This window comes from Sparus aurata, chromosome 17 (genome assembly GCF_900880675.1).
Source record: "Sparus aurata chromosome 17, fSpaAur1.1, whole genome shotgun sequence".
Lineage (NCBI taxonomy): Eukaryota > Metazoa > Chordata > Actinopteri > Spariformes > Sparidae > Sparus > Sparus aurata.
Window position 1 is genome coordinate 12,404,696 of NC_044203.1, and position 23,673 is coordinate 12,428,368.

General features: G+C 40.3%; 2 protein-coding genes across 3 annotated transcripts in view; one reads left to right on the forward strand and one right to left on the reverse strand.

Moving 5' to 3' along the window:
- The window catches only part of znf236 (zinc finger protein 236), a 56,565-nt gene extending 40,551 nt beyond the window's left edge, over positions 1–16,014 (reverse strand). The window contains exons 1-6 of one of the 2 annotated variants that reach the window (XM_030393125.1): positions 15,854–16,014; positions 13,189–13,322; positions 8,841–9,005; positions 8,554–8,732; positions 7,063–7,193; positions 5,653–5,825 (exon numbers count right to left, since the gene is read on the reverse strand). In XM_030393125.1, coding sequence (XP_030248985.1) covers positions 5,653–5,825; positions 7,063–7,193; positions 8,554–8,732; positions 8,841–9,005; positions 13,189–13,322; positions 15,854–15,905 — 834 coding nt within the window. In that variant the 5' untranslated portion in view covers positions 15,906–16,014. The remainder of the gene's footprint in view (positions 1–5,652; positions 5,826–7,062; positions 7,194–8,553; positions 8,733–8,840; positions 9,006–13,188; positions 13,323–15,853) is intronic. The other variant, XM_030393126.1, reaches the window with a different exon arrangement.
- The window catches only part of LOC115567011 (zinc finger protein 516-like), a 79,425-nt gene continuing 71,718 nt past the window's right edge, over positions 15,967–23,673 (forward strand). The window contains exons 1-2 of the mRNA XM_030393129.1: positions 15,967–16,060; positions 21,125–21,291. The gene's annotated coding sequence lies outside the window, so the exon portion shown is untranslated. The remainder of the gene's footprint in view (positions 16,061–21,124; positions 21,292–23,673) is intronic.

The following is a 23,673-nucleotide window of genomic DNA, read 5'->3' on the forward strand; positions in this document are numbered from 1 at the left end:
TTGGTGGTTGATGCAGAGAGGGAGAACTGGGGATAAATTCATTATTTTTCTTCAGAAAAATTAAGGCATCAAGATTAGTGGAGTCACACATTAAGTTAGTAGAAAGGTGGTCGAAGTTTCCTTTTCAAACTTTTGAAACATAAATAAAAATTTCAAGCCATCTGTCTTGTTAGTGCTAATGCTTTATTCAAGTGCAAAGCTGGTCAAATAGGCTTAAAGGAGACATTTTTAAAAATGTCCTACAGTGTGGTTTATAGGTTCCTTTCATGTAGATATCTTGAAAATAAAAAAGCTTACAAAGTCAGTGCCAATGGGAGCTCCCATCTCCCAAAGAAAACCCTGCACCTGAAGTGTCTAAAATGCCTAATCAGTCATCCTGGCTTAAATACCATTACTTCTTGACATCACACTGCGTCACCATGTCATACATTTGCATAATTGATGACTATATTCATGGCAGATATAAACTACTGGAACAACTGGAAACTGAAAAACAGGAAAGAACCGACCAGAGACACAGTGAGTGATGCTGGCTCAGGTTTGTGTTAGCTGACTAACCAGAGCAGTGTGGATATTCAGGAGGAAAGTCTTAAAGAAACTGAAGCTAAAACAGAACATCTCACACAGAGGAGGAATACAGTGCTGCTGCATGGGAGGGGTATAAGAAAACTGATGCATTTTTTGAGGGTAATAAAGCATGTAAACCTATTCTAGTAGTAACCCAAACAGAAATTACGAACCTGAAAATTAGCAAACTATGTCTCCTTTAAAATGTTAACTGTTTGGGAGTATTTGAAGATTGATCCCTTTAAGCATTTGAAGTATCAGTTAAATTTGAAGGACCAAAAGTTGGCCAAAGTGTCTATTGAAGTCTACTGACCAAAATCAAACAAAATCAGTTTAAGTGTCATTGCTGACAGCTTCTCATGACTTTTGTTTTTTGAAACTTAAATCTTAAACTCCAAACCCACACCCTTGGTTAGGGTGAAAGACGTTTCTGTTTTTGGTGACCTTTTCATATTTACTCCCCAACACTGGTATAAACCTCAAAGATTACAATTGGTAATACTAGATACATAAATACACAACTGCACACTCTAACTCTAATCATCTGAACATCAGGTTCTGCTAGGCTTGGTTATTTTCAACTTTTAATGTAGTCAAATTCAAATGCAACATGTTTACCTAAGTGGGGCTTCAATATTGAGGACTGTAGTTTCCTGTAGACTCCATACACCAGCCTAGTAACAATAGCTCAATTATTTCCGCCTGGCTCCTGAATATGCATCTGCTTATGACATCTATTGTGAATAGCGCCTGACCATAATTCAATAACAAAGTCATGCAATCATAAGGACAGACTCCACATGGAACAGGACAGCTGAAGAACACTTGTGAAAATTAGATGCATTATTCAAATGGTCCTGCTGTTTGGCTTTCCAGCAATAATTTAATCAACCGGCCCCATCAAAAGCTTTTAGCAGGGAATACACAATCATGTGAGCAAGTGAAGGGGGGAAAAAATCCACAATTTCAATTTGTTCAATCATATTTTTTTGTATGTGAAAGAAGTGTCATCTGACCAATATAACCCTCTAAAAGGCATTAAAAAAACCTGACTGCTCATCAGAATGAATTAACTGTGAGGTTTTTCATTCACATTCAATGAATAAACAAAAACAAAAACAAACAGGGGTAAAGATATGTTTGCACAGTTGATCCTGTTTTCTGTGCATCTTATGAAGATATATTAAGTCAGTAGCTTGAATCTTTTTGTCAATTCCACACAGTATGTGTGGATAATTAAACATGTAATGCAAATTTGCATATCTTAATGAAAGACTCTTCTATGGTGTGTGATGAATGGTTAAAGCTTGACAAGACAGGACAATTCTAGGCTTTATATATTCCTCTGAGGTGGAATCTCAACCACGGATTGTAGGTCAGCAGTTTGATGTGTACTCTGCTGCATTTTGCATATAGTCTCCATCCAGGTGCACACTGCCTAATGGATGTTATGTGGTGTTAATGCAGAGTGCCTCTTTGAGCAATGTAATGGACAGCATGTGAACTCTCTATTTGGATTTCTATTTACTGCCCATTACCTGTGACAGTTCAGATGTATGTTGTTCACTTTTTTGCACTGCCTACTTACAAAAAAGCCCCACACATTTGGCAGAAATATATCAGAAGGATTCACAAGCAACTCAAATGGCCTGCAAGATTAAAGACTGCAGTGAAGAGACTCTATGTGTGATAGACAGAAAGTATTAGTGAAGTACATCATAAGGCCTGGTTGCCACTGGTTTCTCTAGTTGTTATAGGTTTTGCAAGAGTGGAAACCGCTGCCTATTTATATCAAGAGACCCCTGTGTTTTCGTATCGTTTCCTGTAGCTTAGATTACATTCTTAAATCAAATGTGGATGTACCACAATATTGTTGCCATCCAATATTGAAGGATATTAGTTTTACCTGCTAACACAATACAGACTAAATTAGTTATTCCACCTGGGGTCAAATATGATTACCAAGTTCTCCCCTGAATGTCCCAATGAGGCCAAATCTCTTTGTTATTCTTAGCTAACTCCCTTCAGTAGAATTCTTGGTAAATACTTTATCCTGGCTTTCAGATTGTGTGAATCTACAGAAGCTGCCAAGATAGCAGCCACCCCTTCGTTCTTGTGGCATTTTTTACCTCAATAATGTAAAGATCTGTGTGTGTTGTTTCAATGTATGTGGGAAAAATACAACCACAACAAGGAAGTACTACATCATTTGAAATTACTTGGGACAGGTTAATCCAACAGCCTGAAATCCTCCCCACTACAGAATAATGAGAAGTCACCAATCTTTACATACAAAACTAAAACAATGCTAGCAGCTGTCTTTGGCTGTGCATAAGCACATTGTATTTTTGAGCTAAACGCTAATCCCATTGAAGCTGATAAGCTAACACAAAGATGTTTTATGAGTTTTAACTTTTAACTTGTTCATCTTAGTGCAATGTTAGCATGCTAACATTTGCTATTTTGGACTGACTACACAGTACAAATGAGGCTGATGGGAAAGCTATTAGTTTTCCAAATATTCAGTAAATTATCAATATTATTTAAGCAGCAACTTTGGACTACCATGACAGCATTTTCCGATTTTCGCAAAAGTTCGAAACTATAGTCTAAAACCCAGGGAAATTAATTTCTCATCTGGCACTGGCTTACCAACCAAATGAGTTAGGAGCTTGGTGTGTAAGCACAAAGCATCTTTAATACTTGAAGGCTTTGTTACCTTTTTGATAAAATGCATCACCACTGAGGGCTGTGGAATATGCACTGAGGGGGACCCACTGTGATGGAGACTATTGTGTCTCTTAACAATCAGGCTGCCAGAAAGCTGACCCAGTCCAGACTTTGGCAGCATTATTGGATGCAGTCATCAACTCGGAGCTACTTTTACATCTTTCACTCCCACCATTGATTGGTTTTATTCACAAACCTTACAAAAGGACAACCCCACGGAGGAGAAGTCAGTATCTGTCAACATGGCCATAAGGGAACCTGGGGAGGACTTTGATGTCAGAACAGTCTTTTGACCTGTCAACCAGTTTGGCACTGAGAGGAAATGACCTAGGAGACAAAGCGCAGCTAGAGACCAGAGTCCAGGCTAAATGAAGGTGGATAAATCAGGAGTTCTCTTTAAAATTGTCTGCTGTGAAGTGCTCACAAAAGAGAGGAACCTGATGACGAACAAAGAGCTGCAATTTCACCTCATTCCAAGTCCAACTGACAAACAATATTGAAAGGTGTCCTGCTGCAGCGAATGCAACAAAATATGAGCAGGAGGGCTGGTAATTTTGTTTTTGAGTGATGGGGGTATACAAACCGAGAGTGAAAAATCTTGGTCAACAACCAGAATAAAAAAAGATCACTGAGTTACCAAAATGTACAAAACAGCAGGAACAGTTGAGTTAAAGTTTTTGATATTTTCTCTGTGTGATGAACAGCAGCGTGTCTGAGTCCATAATTGAAACCATTTACCGGACTTCGTTCTCTTAATGCCACTTAGTTTTGTGTTTGAATACAGGGAGCATCCTTGCTACTGAACAGCAAACACTAGTTTGACATTTAAAAATGTAAATTTAAAAAGCACAAGTCACTTTAACTGCAGGCATTCACTCACTGAGCTCAGTCATGCAGGAGGCAGAGCGTGTTGTTGACTGATCGCATGTTTGGTGCCTCAAATCCAAACTTCTCCTGTCCAGTGTCCAAGTGTCACTGGGCAAGACACTGAACTCCTGGTTGCTCCACAGTCACTGGGGAAGCAATAGCCACCGCATTCGTAACTGATAGTCCCAAACCAAGATAAGTGGGGAGGGCTGTGTCAGAAAACTGAAATCCATGCAAAATCAAACATGTCTAGGTCTTTATCTATTAGTGGTTTCACAGAATAATCCACTCGGCAATTAGTTGACACTGCGCATTGTTGTAGACTTATCTTCCATCTGAGACACAAGCATAATGCAGTCATAAATGACATCATAACATTATAGTAGTAGGCTATTTAGAGCTTCTGAGAAGCCTTCTATTAATAGATTGTGGACGTAGATTAGTTTCAACAATCATTTTCCACATTACGCCATGTTCAATAAAGAGAATTTCTGATAATTAGGGAAGGAAAGACTTTGTCCATGACTGGAAAAAAGCAGCTGCATTGTTACTTCCATCAAACAGTATCTCCTGCTCAGACAATCGTGCTCGAGGTTCAGTCCAATTAGATCGCAACTCATTTGTAAACAGCTTCTTAGAGCCAGTCGAGGACTCTGCTATTTCAACTAACCCCAGGTAGGTCCCCCTAAAGTTAATCAACCCTTTGGTTGGATTTAAGACCTTTTTGATGAGAATTGATCACTGTTAATGGGTGCAAAAGATTAGATAAATTCCCTGCAAGTAATCCACTATTTGACAACTTTAAGGGTTAATCAGTGACTATTTATATAGAGAGCTTCCTATTCCTTTTTGTGTCAGTAAATTAAAGCTGCTGTAAGCATTGTCGTCGCTTCAGCTAACTTTCTAATTATTCCACCTTGTTTGAGGATTTGAATGGGTATGATGGAGATTCACAAAAGAAATAAAACTGCATTCATAACAAAATAAATTCTCAATCTTTTAGGAGAAAGGTTCACTTGCTTAACAAAACATGCTGTTAAAGCTACAAGAATTAAAAGCCGACAGAGTCAGCATAATCTCTGATGTTGTTGATCAAACAGTAAGATTTATTTCAAATTGTTGCTATATTCTAATAGGATCTTGTGAGGATCCTTACGGTGTTATATGCGTTTAACTTCTCTTTCTATTTTAGACATTTATGATAATTTATGATGTGCAATCTAGAGAGGTGTCTTAAGGTCACTTCCTCTATTTCCAACCCTCTAAACTGCATGAACACTGACGGGAAGCGCGTCTATTAAAACCTGCAGAAACAAAAAACTTTTAAACTATTATAAAAGCACTGGTTGCCGTTTACTGCCGTAAAACATAACTGCCTAATCACAGATGGCATCACACCACAAAGAGATATTTTCTATACAATATTTGAGGTAGTAAACAGGAGTGTTCGCGTATTTCACTTTCACACCTGTAGCGACGTGCTCTTACCTCAGAGTGAACTCTCTGAACGTGGGAGTGCAGGTTCCCCTTCTGGGAGAAAGAAGCTGGGCAGAACATGCAGAGGTGAGGTTTCTCTCCAGTGTGTCTCACCATGTGAGTCTGCAGCACCACCTTCTGGTTGAAAGCCTTGCCGCAATGTGAGCACTTGTAGGGCCTTTCACCTAATGCGAAGGAGCACAAAACAAAGATCACGCAGCTGCAATGAGGATGCTAGAAATAGCACAACTTCAACATAAAAAGCAAATAGTTTAGTGCAAGTGGAAAAACTGGAGGTTTCTTTAAGATATTGCTCTGCTCGATTCAGCATCATTTGATGGATATTTTGATCAAAAATTGACTTTTTCTTCAAACAGAAGCATTTACTTTAAAAGACAATGCTTTTTTTCCCTACCATTTCAATTAAATCTGACAATTCATTAAGATACTGCAAATCTTATTATACACGCATCACATTTAATTTGTTTTTCATTTTTCACCAATTTATACATTTAGACAAAAGAACACGACATCCCAGTTAATCCAGCAAGTCTGTTTGTACAGCACTTATCCTGCAGTATTGATGTACCTTCTTTTGTACCAGCATGACTAAGCAATGTTGTCAGCATGGCACCAACATAAGCCACTCCTTCCTGGTATTATGTCAAGGCATATACATCCACTCTTCTGTGCATCAGAGGGAGAGTGCGAATAAGACGTGACCTGTGTGTGTTTCTGTGTGCGTAGTCTCCCAAAGCGACATCAGCCTAAGAGCTGTTTGAGATTCGAAGCACAGAGGAATCAACTCCATCCACCGTTAGTCACCCAGCCAACTAACCAACCAAACAAATAAATTAACATGTGGGAGCCGTGTAAACAGCATGTGGGTGGAAGCTGCTGGCTACATTACCTGTGCACACAAACACACACACACACACACAAACACAAACACACACACACACAGACAAGAATTCTGGAATTTAAACAGCACATACAAATTCTACCCTCACAACATCTGTATGGTAGGAGGGTGACGAACTGCGCTGAGTTGTACACTTCAGAGCTGGAGGGTAAATGCAGCCAATTTTTCACGAGTTTGTGGTGTTATCACATCGAGGATATCACTTCAGAGGAAGTTGATTTTATATTTTTTTTGTTCAAGACAAATGTGCAAAACTGCCAACTGTCTTGTTTGTGCCACCACTGCCCACACACCCCGAGTCTCCAGCTGCGCTCGCAAACCTGCGGCTGTGAAACGGCAGGCTACAGAGCTCCCGCAAATTACAACTGGGCGCCAGTGCCCGCCCACAGTGTCGGAAACACCCGCTTGAAAAACAACACTGTCCACATCGTTACATCGGCATTAGATGTACAGTATAAAACCGGAACATTCCACCTCCTTCTGTGTGTTTTGCCACTCACCTGTGTGTATTCGTATGTGTCTGACAAGCTGGCTGGGCTTTTTGAAAGCTTTTCCACAATGATGGCAGCTGTTTGTGAACCCGCTACGGTCAATGTTTTTCTTGTAGTTTCTGGAACTAGAATTGAGCGGCCTGTGGAGAGAGTGAAAAGATGAAAAATGTCAAATTGGTTTTAGGCAAAGAAAGGCAAGTTTATTTCAGCAGCACCTTTCAATAACACGGTAGTTCAAACATTAGATGTCTAAAGTAAAACTAGGGTTGCCAAGTTATTTCAGAAGCATTTTTTGTAACATTTGTAGAAACTCTCTTAACATTCCAACAGCAATCAATAAATCCAATGCTCTGACACAGGCCTGTAATCAGCTCACCCAATCATTCCGTTTCGGCCCAAATAACACAATTGAAACGGTTTCATTTTATTCATTTTGCATAAGTTTGTTGTCACTTAATGGGGAAGCTTTGGGGATTTTCAGATGAGATTGTGCCTAACTAGTCAACCCTGTCAGTATACCACACATTAGAGTCATTGACTGTCATCTCACAGTTGGTATGATATTTTATCAAAATTGGTATGAAAATAACACAAATCCTATTTATTTCTCATTAGACGTGCTTTCAAAATCCACCATTTTTAGTTTTTAATTTTTAGTTTTTGCATTTTTCCTTGTGGATTTGAACTGAGCTGAAGGGACATCTGCTGGATTGTCCAATGCATTTCATTTTCAATACAATCCATCTGCTGTTTCACGTTGCACATAGCAGTGTTTTTGTATCGCAGAATTCTGTGCATGTGATCATGTCAGTTGTTTTGGGTATTGTCTGTTCACCTCACTTTGCCCTTATACAAACTCAAATCAAGTGCATTAGCGAAATCTTCCCGAGCTTTTGTAGATAGTATTTGTTTCAAGGCTCTTTTCTGGCCTTGGCTCTAATGTTTAGCTTCCACTAGCATCAGCCTATAGAGAACCTGCACACAGCAGTGAAGACAGGTGCTTGTATAGGCTTTTGGCCTTGCGCTAAAGAAAAAACTGCCTAAAATGTGCAAACAATTCATTAGCGTGCTTGAAAATCTACAAAACTAAAATTTTCTATTTACTGAATACCATGGCAGACTGTGCATGACCGTCCTCGTGCAGTCGATAAAAGTCTGTTAGAAATATCAGATACCACATGAAATACACAAAAATGAGCAGAAATAACTTTAACCTTCAGTATCATTCTGTGAAATCTGCAGTCAAACCTGCTCTTACTCTGCCCTGCAGGACTGCTCACACACCAAAAAGAATTTCACAATAACACCTTTATTTGAAAGTGTTAATCAGTCTGAATAGCCCGACGTCGGCAGATGTCTGTCTTAGTGACTCACACACACTGTATTCTCTACCCTATAAATGGTTTAGAATTATATCCACAAGGTTGCTTTAAGTAGCTCTTTATTATCCTTTTAACGTCTTCCTGACTTGATCAAATGAAATAAAACATCATGCTTGACCTCATCTTGGCGTGACTCTTCATGTGCTCCTTGAGGTGTGCAGACGTCTTGAACTCCTTGTCGCAAGTCTTGCAGGTGTAGACCTTGATGCCAGAAAGCTCTTTGCGATGCTCCTCCAAGTGCATTGAGAGCTGGCTCTGAAGGATAAACTCATCTCCGCACTCTGAGCAGATTAGATTCTGCGATTTATGGTAGCAGGGAGACAAAACAGAGGAATTAAGTTCTTCCTAATGAGTAGTAAATGCAAATAAGTAATGGTTTTATGTCTGATTGATCAGCTGACTAACCTCTTCCTTCTCGTGCAGCATGATATGTGATTTGAGACTGGCGATGCGGGAGAACCTCTTATTGCAAACCGGGCAGGTGAAGTCTGAGGTCGTGTGCGTGGATCTGTGGAGCGTGAGGTTGAACTCCACGTTAAACGTCTGCGAGCACTGGTCACATCGATGTGGCTGCAGACAAGAGAGGACAAGTTAAAGGAAGTAGTGAATGATTTAAGTGTAAATGAGCTCAGACTTTGTAATCCAGTGCTTGTTGCTCTTAATTCTTAAAGATGATTGACGTGCTACCTTTACTGACTCAGATAACCATGTGCTAACCGTGATATATAAGTACAGAAAATTACCAGACAACATATAAATGATTTCCCATGAGGCAGAGATGGCCCAAATATTAAATTATGTTTCTGTTGGGGGAGTTGACTGACTTAATTATCAGAGCACTATTGTAAATGCGCCAAAGGCCGAGAGCAACAGTGGCACCGCTGACGCTTATTTAGAGTGGCGGACCCCGAGGCTACTGCTCTTCAGCCTGGAGAGAATGCCTACGAAAGTGAAAGTAGTGGCCCTGACAGTGAAATGGCCCATAATGACAGGAGCAGCTGCAAATGGTGTATGCACGTAGTCCTCTCAGGCTAAAAGAGATGGTCAACAGAGGAGACCAAGGCAGAAATATGAAAGAAGTTAAGATGTCTGTGATTATGGCCCAATCTCAATACAACCACGCCCCTACCACTAAGCCCCTACCTCTCGATGGGACACCCAACCCCTTCGGCATGCCCTGATTCTTGATGGGATAGGAGAAGGGTGAAGTGTTAGGGTTACAAAGTCCTCCAAACTGAGGTTTTTCAGAAGCACACTTTAAACCAAGGGCTATTGGACCCTAACCCTATTGGTAGCTAACTAGCTAGCTAAGTTAAATAGCAAATAGTTGCTGATTTGCGCATGACAGTCTCGCATTTTGACATATTTCAATGCTGACTTCCTTACCCTCTGATGGCATACATCACCCGAAATGTAGCTTAATTCTAACAAGGAAGTTGTTGCACTTGGTATAGCTCCTCTAATAGCACTGCAGACTGGCCGGGTAGGTGCATGGTTTGCTGATGATAGCCTATACAATAAAGCCCCATTAGTGTCTAGGCAATGAAGCAGTGTTCCTTTATAGTTGATGAAGTGATTGATAGCCTAACTTTCCACATTAATGCAAGTGAAATCACCACAGCTGAAGACAGCATATTGAAAAAGTGCCCATTTGCAAATCAGTCGAAATAAATGCCACAAATGGCTACTGATTACGAAAAAAAAGCATCTTGATGGGCTGTCCCATTTACTAGGGGGATATTTCCACCACTAAGGGGGCACTTGAAAAACGATCGGTAGGGGTAAAAACTGGAAATGGTTTTGAGCTGACGTGTTTAAAGTGGCTGTTTGTGTATGAGAAAGGGAATGAGAGAGGGTTAGTGAGACAGAGAAACACAGTGAGTGTAGACTGATCTGAAGAGGAGTGGGTAACGATAACGAATGTTATATGCTAATGCTAATGCTATAAGCAACTGACAATCAGGGCCACATTAAAGAAATAATCACACATTAACTACTAACTACAAAAACCTTCATTACTCAACAGAAATCAATGCACAGTTGTTCTGTATATGTACTTTTACAATCATGCATTATTGATTACAAATATGATTCATAAATAACAATAATAAAAAAATTTTAAAAACATCTGTTGTATTTTGGACAAAGAATAAGTTACCACATAAATCATACAAAACAAGCAGGAAGCAGAAGCCTCTGACTCATCAGGTGACTCACTGGATTCCAACTGTGAACATTCAAATGTTTGAGCAACATTTATTTTTGGATGTTCCCAAGTAGGACCATAGATATGCAAGTGGAAATTCAACAAAACAAGTAGCCACTGAAGCCCATTTACTAATTATTGGCCAGTGATCACGTCGACAGAGGAAACTGCGGCTGTGATTCGACATCTACGAGAAGGTTAGGGGGGTGTGACATCTACTGCGCTATTTAAGAACGTTACCAGGCACCGCTGACAGGGAGTTTGGTTAAGCAACTTTAGTTCTTCTTATAGCACAATTTCACTTAGACTTCTGATGACCACAGCACAAAACAGACCTGCAATGCAAAGGCACAGAAGTAGCTGTATGCATTTTTCCCTGGATTTACTCACAACAAATTCACTGAAGCAGCCATTCACACAAACTGTACTTTGAATTATCAACTAAACACTTTAATAGCTACCAAAAATCTAGCACATTGATTTTTTTAAATTCCCCAAGGAGCCAGACTGAACCAATGCAGTTCAACAACAGTTGCCACTGATCAAAGTTCAGGGGCTGAGAACAAGTTGTGCTCATGCGCTCCGTTGACTTTCAAACGCAGCAAAAGAAACGTCTCGCACTGCTGAGCATCAGGGCCAAATTTAGACCTGCAGTTTATGCAGTCATTTCGCTGTGCTCATCTTTAGACATTAATAACAAACAAACACCCTGTTAACTGAAAACATTGGTGACAAAAAACTCTGTGCCTCTAAAGTCCCATTTCATGGTTTGGATTTTGGTCAACAGACAAACAAGACATTCCACTGAGCAGTCAGCTGACTTGCTGCTCTTGCACCGGCAATATCAGCTGCTCTGTTCTGACAATGTCAGGCTGAAATGTGCATGCTTGCGTGTAGGATGAAATTGAATTGTGGTGTTCTGTTGGGTGATCCAGGGAATTAAATCAACAGTGAGCACAGAAAAGTATGACTAATACATACATAACTTGTTCAGCTATGAGAAGAGGAAGAGTCAGCAAGCTGCTAGGCTAACAAAGTAAAATGTCATATGCTTAAGCTAAAAATGGGGATCGGCAAAACAATTGTTGTGTCAAAATCATATCAGGGCAGACTTTGTGACTACTGGCAAATATCAGCTCATTGTCCAAGGAATCATTATATTGAAACTGCTGATTCACACCTTCAGTGTGTTCTGTTTAAAGAAAATAAAGAGTCGACCAGGCTGCTGGTAGGAACACCAATCAGATGCTTTGGAAGCCTCTGGCACCTGATTGGTTGGCAGACTAAGTTTAGACCTGTGCCGTGTCTGCCAAACAAACAATGGGATCTACATACAGCTGCAGATTTTCACATTGTAAAAACTCGTTGAAGCTGAATAATCCAGGACACCTCCAGCTCGGATGGTAAGCTACAAGCTTGGCCCAAATCCAACCTGTAGCTAATATGTTATCATCCACAACAGCAGGTGAGCTATGCTCTCCACCTGCACTAAATTCGAGTGGGATGTCAGCTGGAGAGTTTTCTCTTCTCCTACAAAGTGCTTTTGTTGTGCTTTGTGGAGGTAATCAACAACAGGTCAACTACCTCACAGATGGAGGTTACTGCTCCATTAAAGGCTTTATACCTCCATTAAATCGCTCTGCTCTGGGATATACTGCGCTGCTTGGCCTCACATCGTGTGACAGCGTCTCCTTGAACTTTCTGCCCAGCTGGACACATTTGAGCCTTTTCAACATGAAAAATTGGAAATCCTGAAAATTCTCCCTCATTGGTACTGGAAATGCTATCAAGCCTTTAGTCAAAAATATCAATATATATCTAAAACTGTTTCAATGCTCACTTACTGCAGCATCAATAAACCCGTTCCAGTTAGACTCTCTCCGATAGCGAGTTGACTGACACACACACACACACCCACACAACCACACACACACAGCAGTGCTGACATAATGTGCCAGACAGCATTACAGAAATGTTTCGACAGAGATGGGCCTTTTCATTAAAGAGTCCTGTTCAAGTAAAAGTCTTGCTCCGAAATGAATTCACATAGAGGAACCGACAGCAAGAATTTATATTCAAAGTCATGGCTGAATATTTAGCTGATTTCAACAATCCATAGCAGGAAACAACTATAACAACTCACCTTGTGAGATGTCGGAGTGAGACCTCTCCTTGTAAGACTTTATGGTTATAAAAAGGATCTTGCAGCCTTGTTGTGGCTACCGGCTGACTCCAAAGGCCAGATGTGAACACAGGGCCCGGGGGCTGTATGCCCCAGGTTTATAACTACCAGAGTTCCCCTTTAAATTTCAACTGCTCCAGCTGAGCTGTTTATATGCCAATAATAGCGTTATTCATCTAGGCAGCTACCAGTGACCGGCCACAGCTGGATGTGGTTATACTAGCCAGAACCAAAATCTGACGGTATGAAACTGTAAAAAGAATACAAATACAAAAAGTGCTGATGATAGAGTGAGCGTGCTGTTCTCACTGTGTATGGATAAATAACAGTGATTGCTGACACTTAGAATTAGGTGCCGTACCAACCTTATCGTTGACCTCATGTTCACGGAGATGCTTCTGCAGCTGGCTCTCAGTGGTGAAGATGTGGGAGCATATTGTGCACTTCTTGTCCTTGAGCTCTCCATCACTTTCCCCTTTAGTGTCACTGGGATCCGCATCTGATTAAATGCAAGAGAGAACACTTCAATATTGGAATGCTTCAAGGCACATGCTGCTGAACAGATGAAGTGAAGTAGATATTCAGTTGAACAGATGCTGTGCTTAGTGGCCTTATAGTTCAGAAAACAGTCTAAAAGAATAAACGATATTTTTAAATAGACCCAATCATATAACCACCTCTCTTCTCTTGTTACCAGAAGGTCGCTGGTTCAATTCCCCTGGTCTGCATGTTGAAGTGTCCTTGGGCAAGATACTGAACCCCAAACTGCTCCTGATGTGCTGGTCAGCACCTTGCATGGCAGCCACCGCCATCAGTGTATGAATGTATCTATTAATTACTGTAAGTCACTTTGGACAAATGCATCTGCTAAATGACCTAAAATGTAAATATTGATATTGATGTTTAAAATAGCAATTTGGCCAATAGCAACTACTGATTTTTGTTGTCGATTTTTTTTATTTATTCCATTTTTGTGCCAATGAAGCAAAGAAGTATTCATTATGAAAAAATAACTCATCATTTTTTAGTCATTCAGTCCTTCATTACACTATCTTTAGAAATACAAATTAGATCATACACATTTATCAAACAACCTTTAATTAAACATTCTTTCATACAATACTTACATACATACTTTTTGTGAAAACTGCTTCAAACACCTTTTATGGCTAGCCACCCATCTAATTTTTCAGTATTAATACAGCCATATAAAGGGATGTCACAAGCCAGTGGCTCATCAGTGTGCCAGTGCAAAATGGATACGTCACATCAGATAAACATCGGCCACTGCCATCTGTGAACAGCTTATTTGCAGATAGGCCAATAGCAGTCAACAAGTCCAATATATCTGTGCACTCACAGGTAGATTTTGATGGTGTAGCATTGAAGGGACATGTACACACTATGATGTGGAACAAATACGAATTCTGTGTTCTGAAGTTCAGCTTTAGGTACTTGAGCCAGGGGCTTCAGTCACTCTAAATAGAGCCTCTTGTATTTTTTTATGCATTCAGTACTTTTAAATTTGAATGTCAAAAATTCTTCAAATACAGTGATGTCCCTCAAATGTTAATTTCCTGTCAGGACGGAAACAATAATTGTAACTTATCAGACCCACTGAAATAGCAACGTGTTACCATTTTAATCATGCATTAGTTCATGCTCAACAACACTTTTGAAGGCGCTTTTTGTAAAAAATAAATTAAAAAAATTTGAGTCTCAGTTCCAAATCTTCAAAAAGTGACACTTTGGGAAGCAGCCAACCCATCCTACAATCCCAAAGCGACAGTTTTTTGACAACGTTTCTTACAAGTAGAAGCTTTAAGGTCTGTGTGCATGCTTGAGCTCCAACTATTCACTGATCACTAGATTGAAAAAAAAAAAAAACATTTTTGGACCATTTTGATAACTGATTTACTGTTTTTAGGCAAAAGTGTCAATCTTATGTTGGTTCCAGATTGTAAACCTAAGGATATGCTGTGTTTATTTGGTGGTAAATTAGAGGTCTTTTGGGGTTGGACTGTTGGTTAGTCATAAGAAGACTAATTCAAAGACGTCACCTGGGCTTTTGGAAATTGTGATGAGTTTTTAAAGATGTACCTCATTTGTGCATTTGAAGTCTTTTGCAAAGAAAAGATCACTTCTATCACCTGATATCTGTCTGTGAACCTGCTTGGGTGTTCATGATGCAACTTTTGACACTGATGCTCAACAGTTTGGTTCCACACACCAATCTTGGCTGTCACAGCCACTGGCATTACCAAGATGCCAAGTATGTGGCTGATGTGTATGGATTTCTCCCAATCTTTTACATCTCATCGTGACGACAGTGCGTGTTTGGAGTCTGTTGTCAACACGTTTAGTTCACCCAGCAGCCGAAACATGTGTTAACGCACGTTAGCTCTCCGACTAACGTGTCATCGCCACTAAGCTAACCTAAATATTGTAATCCGACGATGACACCAGAAATGCTAGCGAACTGAGCACTTTCCGACAACACATATTAACACTAAGTTAGCTCGTGTCGATGTGTGAATGTGACCTGCAGCTTCTAGTTCTGACCACACACAACTGATCCATCAGCGGCTGGGCAAGCCTCGCTACAGTGCCTCAGCGGATAAAAATAACAATGGCTAACATTTTGGCGTGTTAGCCTCGAAGCTAGCGGTAGCGACGCGCGCTAGTTAGCAACAACAAGCTAACGGCGAATTATGAATAAACAAATAATAAGTGTAAAAGCTGCACATTGACTAACAGCATGCACAGCACCGCGGTTCTTCCCCTCACGGACACCAATTTAGACTGGAAGCCAATAAGAAGAGGCACCGAGATGTTATTAATATCATTCCGCCTCAATCACTCCTTCGCCGCACAAAGCAAAGCCCACCCGCAATACTATATCCGGGGACTATATACACTACATTGAAGTGTTATTATAAGAGATGCAGAGATGTTTGCCCATACAATAGCAGGTTATTTGGATAGCCCTTGATCTGTATTTTTTATTCGTTGCATTTTGGTACTTGTTACCTGTGTCGTCGTTGCTTTTAACTCTCAGTTTGCGAGGCCGGCCCCGCGGCATAGTTCCAGTACTCCGGGTGGGTGTGCTGTGAACGGTTTGCTTTTCAAAATGGCTACTCGGTCATCTGTGGACAGCAGCATCGTACCCGTGGAGACACACAACTGCACGGAGTAGGGAGACATCTAGAGTCTGCTCCGCGGTACGAGCACCTCCAGGTACACAGCAAGACAGCAACTTCGACGGTTTACTGAGAAGGGAATGAGTGAGCGGACATTATTCTTACCATAACTATGAAAATTAATTTATGAAATATTAATTTAAGCTATTTAGAGAAAGTGCCAGTTTAGTTGTTTGCAAATGATGTGGCTTGCATTCATTGTAGATACCTTCAAAATAGGCTGAAAGTTAGAAATAAGTTATATATAAGTATTCATATATTTAAAAACAATGTGTACCAGAAATACTGTACACTCACGGACCATGCAGTTTAATGCAGTACAACTCTGCCATGACTTTCACAAGATGATAATATATTTTTGTATTTTTTGTTGACACAAAACAGCATCATCATCTCTGTAAAGGCAGAATTTATGGTAGAGCAGTTCTAGCAATGTGGCCTTGAAAAGATATAGGGATATTTCAGATCCAATAAATCATGGTACACAACATACTGAATATTTGATATTTTAAAATCTCCTGAAAAGCACTTCATAAGTGCTAGGAATGGGTGGCTAAAGCAAATATCACAATATGTTTGACCAAAAGCCATGATATTGGTATTGTGATTATATTTTAAATGTAAAGGCAATCATTAAAACAGGTAGAACAGTCTGGTAATTCCAGAAAAACCACATCACTTTACTGTAATGCAACCTTCAAAACAAGGAAAAGATAACAGTAATGCCATATCACGATAGTCTCATATCACTATAATGATATATATTGCCCAGCTCTCATGGATAGAGATTGTAGCTGTAGCCTGAACTGTTAGTTAACTATATTGTTGGCAGACCCTCAGGGGCCCACAAGACGCTATTGTTTTTTGTTTTGTTGTAATATGACTTACAGTAAATCTTTTGGCGAAATGCAACACTAATTTATTTTCTAATAATTAACATAATAAGGCCCTACAGCTGGGTACTGCGTTATTACCCTTGCTGTGTACCATATGTCGAATTTATGCTGTGCATATTTCTGAATATATTTATGTTTAACTAGGGGCTCAAAATCGGTCCATATCTTATTTTAGTTCTATTACCAACATACAACCATACATTAACTGTCAAAAATAGATAGATATTTTTAATGAAAACATTTTTCTTTTTCTTAAGTATTAAGTAGCCCACAGTAAAAGTCTCACTCCAAAACAGCAATCACCAGGAAAGATAGACATATTAGGATGGATATTAGGATATTAAAGGATGGGTTGATCCTACAGATATTGTCTTTACCCAGAAACCCACCCCCCTCCCTAGTCCAACCTAATTCAACCCTCAGAGCTAAATAAGCCTAGTTGTAACCCTAACCCTATAACCAAGTCTTAACCCTCAAAAAGCCCTTTGGAGCTGTGAAGACTGGCTAAAACGTTAACACAAATATGGTTTAGAGCTAAATATCTTCCACGCAAAGATAGAAATATATGCACATACGCACACATACACAGTCAGGGAACTGGATTAAAGACAAATGTCACAAGCATGAGAATGATAAAGTAATTTTTTCATGAGGGGAGAAGGTAACTTTTCTGAATATAATAAGCACACTACTGTATTCCCAGAGAGCAAAACTAATGAAAGGTTCAGGTGGTCCTGAAGTTGAGAATACACCAAAAAGTATATGAAACTCAGATTGATTTCCAATGACACATAATACATATAGAGATGGATAATTATTGATACCAAACCCCCCCCAAAAAAAACGAAGTCACTTCGGAGTATCAGACGTAAAAATATCATAAAGCCTGATGTGTTTTGTGCACACAATAGAGTGTCATGGACACGGATAAAATCATATCGATTTTTCAGGAGGGTTTGAGGCATGTCGTAAAATGACTTTATTGTCCACTAACACCAGCAGAGGGAGGCAATGAGTTATGAATGGCTTTGGTCATTTCTGGCCAATAATCCCGGAGACAAGCTGACTGTGCTGTCTGTTTAGGACTGCGCTCACTGATCTCAACTTCCTGAAAGGCTGCTTTTTTTTACTCAGACCTCTTTACGGTCTGAATGTGCTAACTATGCGGTGAATACATGTGAAGCAATCCAACCCTCTCCTTTTTAAATGCTGGTCCCCTTGTTTGTAATCGGATGCTGGTATCGCTAACATCTCTTTCATGCATGCACAATGACAGGAAGTCAAAAGAATTTATGTTTTCCAGTGACACAAATAGGAACTCTATATATGGAATACAGCGCATTATGAAGAGCATGGCTGCATGTTCAAATAAAGGAATAACGACAGAGTATGGATGTCCAACGCTGTGTGAACTATTTTAGGTATAGGTCCATGGATTGCACAGGTCCCATGTGGTCATGACACTTGCATGATATGATGAGCTTTTAGATGTTAGAAATAGAAAAGTAAGGAAAATGTCTCATTAGAAGAACACTTAAAAACAGAACAACAGGAAGTGTAGCAGATAACGGAAGGGTCCTGGTCTTTATTCCATTATTAGTCTACTCTAAGTTGTAGCCTAATGCTTTTCAGACTAACTACAGTGTCTGCATGTTCAAGAGAGACCTGAATTATCATTTAGTCCTGGCGCATTACCATAAATTGACATTTGTTGAGACCTTTATATTCCATCTAATGGATCCACTGGTTACTGTTTGTACTGTTATCAATTTATACTCAGGTACATTGGAAAAACAGCTTTCCATTTCACGTTATTCTACAACTGAAACTGCTGATACAGTTTCTTGGTGAACTATCTGATAATTGACACAGAGTCCTTCATTCAGAGCACATTTGATACTACTCACTAAACAGGTGTTTACGTAGTATTGTTTTATAGTTGCATGAAGTGTATACATAATGTAGTGTAGTGTAGTGTAATGGTTAGAATAGTGAGAAATATACGTAACACATAATATAATAACCATCAATCATAAATGGTAAATGGATTTGTAGTTAAAGCTTAGCTAATGGTTATTTTCACTGTTAACAAACACCCAAACGTTAATGCTTAACAAACCATTTATGAAGTGGCTGTAAAGGTTTATAAACACCAGTTGCATCTTTATAATGTCCATCCAAATAATGTTTATAGATAAATTACACAGTATTTATTAAGCATTTACAAAGTATCATCAACATCAGCTGCAGTTGTTTTCAATAAACACTGATGGTAAGTAGTTTATAAAGCATTTCATGGTTTGTTGACAGTGAAGTTATTATGACCTAAAGTCAGAGGTTGCAAATGTACGCACATACAGTACATATGTTGAAAAGTCCAGGCTCTGAAATGCACTCAAAGTATAAAAGCAAAAAGTGTTCCTCTGGAGGCCTTTTCTACTGGCTATTTCTGTGCAAAGGGGACTGAAACACACCTCATATTAATGTAAATAAAAAACTATTAAACCTAAAGGTAGAATCAGTAGGATTTGTCTGAGCTGTTTGTAAACATACCACAAAAATAAGTGCATGTTGAGTCTAACTCCAAGGACATTCTGTACCTTCATTTTGTATTGGTAAAGCCTGTTAAATAATTGATAATTCCCCTCACGCGCATTAAAACTTAAGTGACAAGCGTATTTTGAATATGCAAGGATTAGAAAGCACATATATTTATATTAAAATGTAGGGAGTGAAAGAAAACGAAAAGTAAACACTGAAGTCAAGTACGGACACCTGAAACATAATAAAGAATTTGTTGAATTTTCTATTTACCATTTATGAGTGATGGCTTTTGTTATTATGCTTTTGTGTTGCTCAAATATCAAGAAAAATTCCTCCTGTACACACTTTATGTCCAATTTGGACTCAAATGTAAAAAGAGCCGGAAGCAGTAATCAACTTGTCTGAGCAAAGAAAAGAGTGCCGTCATTGACTCTTTTCAAAAAAAAAAAACGGGTGCTTGACTGCTCAAGGATCTTGAAAAATGCCACATACACATACCCACAAGCACACAAACACACACACTAGGTTTATGTGCAACTTTACCATGTTATCATGCCCATAAATAGACGGCCATCTGTTGTATGGACGTATCTTTAGCAGGACGTAAATCATACTGCATCAGAGCCTGATTACCTCAGCAACATTTTTCCCTGATACAGGCCTACAGGTGGAAAGCCACGGCTCTCTGCTCTGTCTTTCTTTTGTTTCTGAAAAGAGGAAGTCAGCCCCTTGACTTTTAGTGAATAAGCAACCAACCAAGTGCGTGTTCATTGTGTAAGAACATCTGTTCCTGCCAGGCCGCCGGTTACTCTGCCTGTCCCCTCGCGGCTGCACAGGCCACTGATCTCACCACTGAAAACAAAAGACTGGACATCACTCTGACCTTGTGGGATTGTCCACGCCCCTCTTTCCTCCCTCTTCTCCTTCTTTTTCTTTTTTTTTTGTCTCTGTGGTCCTCTCTCTTCCCTCTCACCGCAGTCAAGAGTGGAGCAATCAATCATTAAAATTGTCACGGGCTCGGGGAGTGGGATTGTCAGGAAGCCCACCCCTATAGGAGACATGCTAAACTCATTTTGCGAGGAAAAAACAAAACAAAAACGTGGTGAGTGTGTGAGGGAGCTGCTGATGTTGAGTCACATCCCGAGCCTTGTCATTCATGCTAACAAGCCTCACCAACAGCACTGACATCAATGCTACTGGCATTTCCACAGAGCCGGCTAGACATGAGTCAGACTTGAAAATGCGGTGCTTGTTTGCAGCACTTTGCAGGTGAGGTATCTGGTGAAAAAAACTCCCGCACGATTAAAGATTTATTCTTCGATTTCTTAGCAATCGGAAGCTTCAGTTGCAATTTAAGGAGACGGGGAAGAGGCACGCCATTGACTAAAAGGTGTCCTTGCTGTTTTGGCTCTTCCCCCTTTTTTTTCAAACCAGGACATTGTTGTCTGCAGATCCACTTCACGCAGAGGCAGACAAAGCCCAAGTCAGACTCCAAACAAAGGATAAATTCAGACACGATATTTTTCATAAGTAGCACGAGGCCCGGCTGTGAATTCCTCGATGACGAACAAGGGGGGGGGGGGGGGGGGGGGGGGGGGTTGACAGGGTCTTACAGTGACCCTCGCAATGACCTTGTTCACTAACATTTCACATCCTGCCAGCGTTTCTTCTCCCAGGTGTGGCAGAGTCCCCCCCCCCGCGCTGTCAGAGAGCACCGTCCCGATCCATGAAACCAATCATTCTCTGGCATCATGGCAACAGCATCTGACAGCCGTGGTCGCCATGGGCGTCCTCCCCTGTGACCATCCTCGACGGGGGGGCCAGGGAGGTAAGGCCACACTCAGCAACACTCTCCGGTCTGCTGGGTCTCCTGCTTTTGACCATGCAGAGGATTTTGTATATTTCATCGCAATAATTGAAGCTATAATACGCATCAAACTCAACAAACCTTTACTGTTTGGTTGAATAGAAAAATGTTGCGGCTACAGAAGTGGAGACTGGAAAGAATTTAGAATATAAATAAGAAGTGAGCAAATGAATATTTAACATCTCGCAGTCGGTAATTGACACGCTTTAATACATTGCTAGAATTAATAGGAATAACAATGAGATGTTGTTGACAGCATTGCAGGTTGTGCAAAATAACATAAGTGGAGCATAGTGAGACAAAGAAATCAGGGAGACAATGAGCAGAGCTTAGGACATACAAAATGTAGGCAGAGAGAGGTGTGAAGATGTCACGCATGCACAGATGTGTGTTTTAATAACTGCTCTAACACAAAGGTTAAAAATAAAGTCAAATATCTGCCGTTAGGTGTGACAGAGTCGGTGTTAGAACCGTTAGGTTGCATTTCACCCTCCCATTGTTCCACGTCGGTTTGTCTCTGCCTACCTTTTGTCTTTTGTCTTGCGCAATTCTCTGTCAGCGCACCGTGCAGAGGGATGTGGAGATAAGGGAGTTGTTTCTGCATATCTGCCGTTTAGCCTCCCACTGGGTGTTACAGTGAAGAGAAGGTGAGAGAGGGGGCAAACAGGCAAACATCACACACACACACACACCAAAGGTGCACACATAATACAAACTGAATCTGGAATAAAAAAACAGAAATTAATAAAGCCTCAGTTCCTGGTCAGCTTTGCTATAGAGATGAAATAGCATTGCAGGAGTGTTTTGTAATCAATAATGCATGGCTGTCCATCTTCGGAAAAAGAGAAAAGCCCCTCCAAACACACCAGAGGCATCAGACACTTTTCATTTCATGCTGAAGGTCAGCGGAGCAGCATGGACGTCCCTACAGTACATGACGTGAGGAAGTAAACACGTACACGATCGTCCTCACATCCGCTCCTTCCATACATACATTCATGATTATAGACCGTCATGGAGCTGTGTTTTTAAATAGCTGAGTGCTTTCTAATTCAGTTACCAATGCGATCAAAGCTGTCAATAACAAGCATTAGATCAAGGTGCATTGTAATACTGGGGACCAAGGAAATACTCCACAGCAGATCACTGGAATCGGCCAGTAATAGCTTTAAAAATATACAGTGCCATCAACCTGAAATAACCATTTCTGCAGATATGAAAGGATGACAAGATGACGCTTTAATTATGATCAATCAGTTAATTAATTAATCTTATTTTGCCCATTAAATATCATCAATACATTTTTAAAAGCATTTTATGTTCGCATCTGCCAGTGGGTCATTATGATAATTGTAAGCAAATAATATGTTGATTCCACAACAGGAGGTTTTTCTGCAGTTACTTGGAAAAATATGTGCAGCATGTCCCAAAACGAGTTGGTAAATATTGGCATATTGGATACTGGCAAAAATCCAATATGGTGCATCCCACTTGATAGGTCCAAGTGATTTACAGGAAAGAACAGGTGTGTGTATGGGGGACCCACTGATCCAAGCTCCCGGTCCAGACCACTAGCTGCATGGCTAACTGAGCTAACTAGCTAATGGCAGCTTCAGTTAGCAGTTACCCTGGTGATATGCGGCCCCCTATTGGTTTGGAGTATGAATTTGCAAGGTGGCCAGTTCTTACATATTGCACCTTTAAATATGTATCCGGCCATTAAAAAATGTTTAGTTTATATGCTCTATTTAACTCCCTCTTCAACACAAAAATGTGACCACCCTTGTTCCCCAACATTTTGTCTTCTTCCAGCCCCTAAGAGGTTACCAAAATATGCCATTATCATCTCCTCCTAATTATTATCTCAGCCTATTTTATTACCGTTTACTGCGGTTACAAGGCTTTGATGTAAACTCCTTCCCGCGCTCCTCAACGTTTTCATCAACAGCCATCTGCTCGGTCCAGATTACTGTTAAATATTAATCCCTCTCCATCCTCACTGCATTATGACAGTGCGCTCATCACCTGCTTCGTCAGTATCGATTTCCCCCAAGCTTCCGCACATCTGGATGTTAAATTATTCTGACCGCGGCACAGCCTCCCCTCAGCCACTATAAATACTCAACATGCATACGTACTTGTAAAAATACCCACAGCATATACTCACGGCAATACGGTGCATACTAATCTGTGACTGCCCTGAATGCAATTCACATATAGACACAGGCACAAACAGGATCCCAACCCCCTCCTGTTAGTCACACAGATGCAGAGTGTATAAAGATTGTAGTTGCATTCGCCTGCACACACACCTGTATGCACACACATGCATGCGCCCACCTT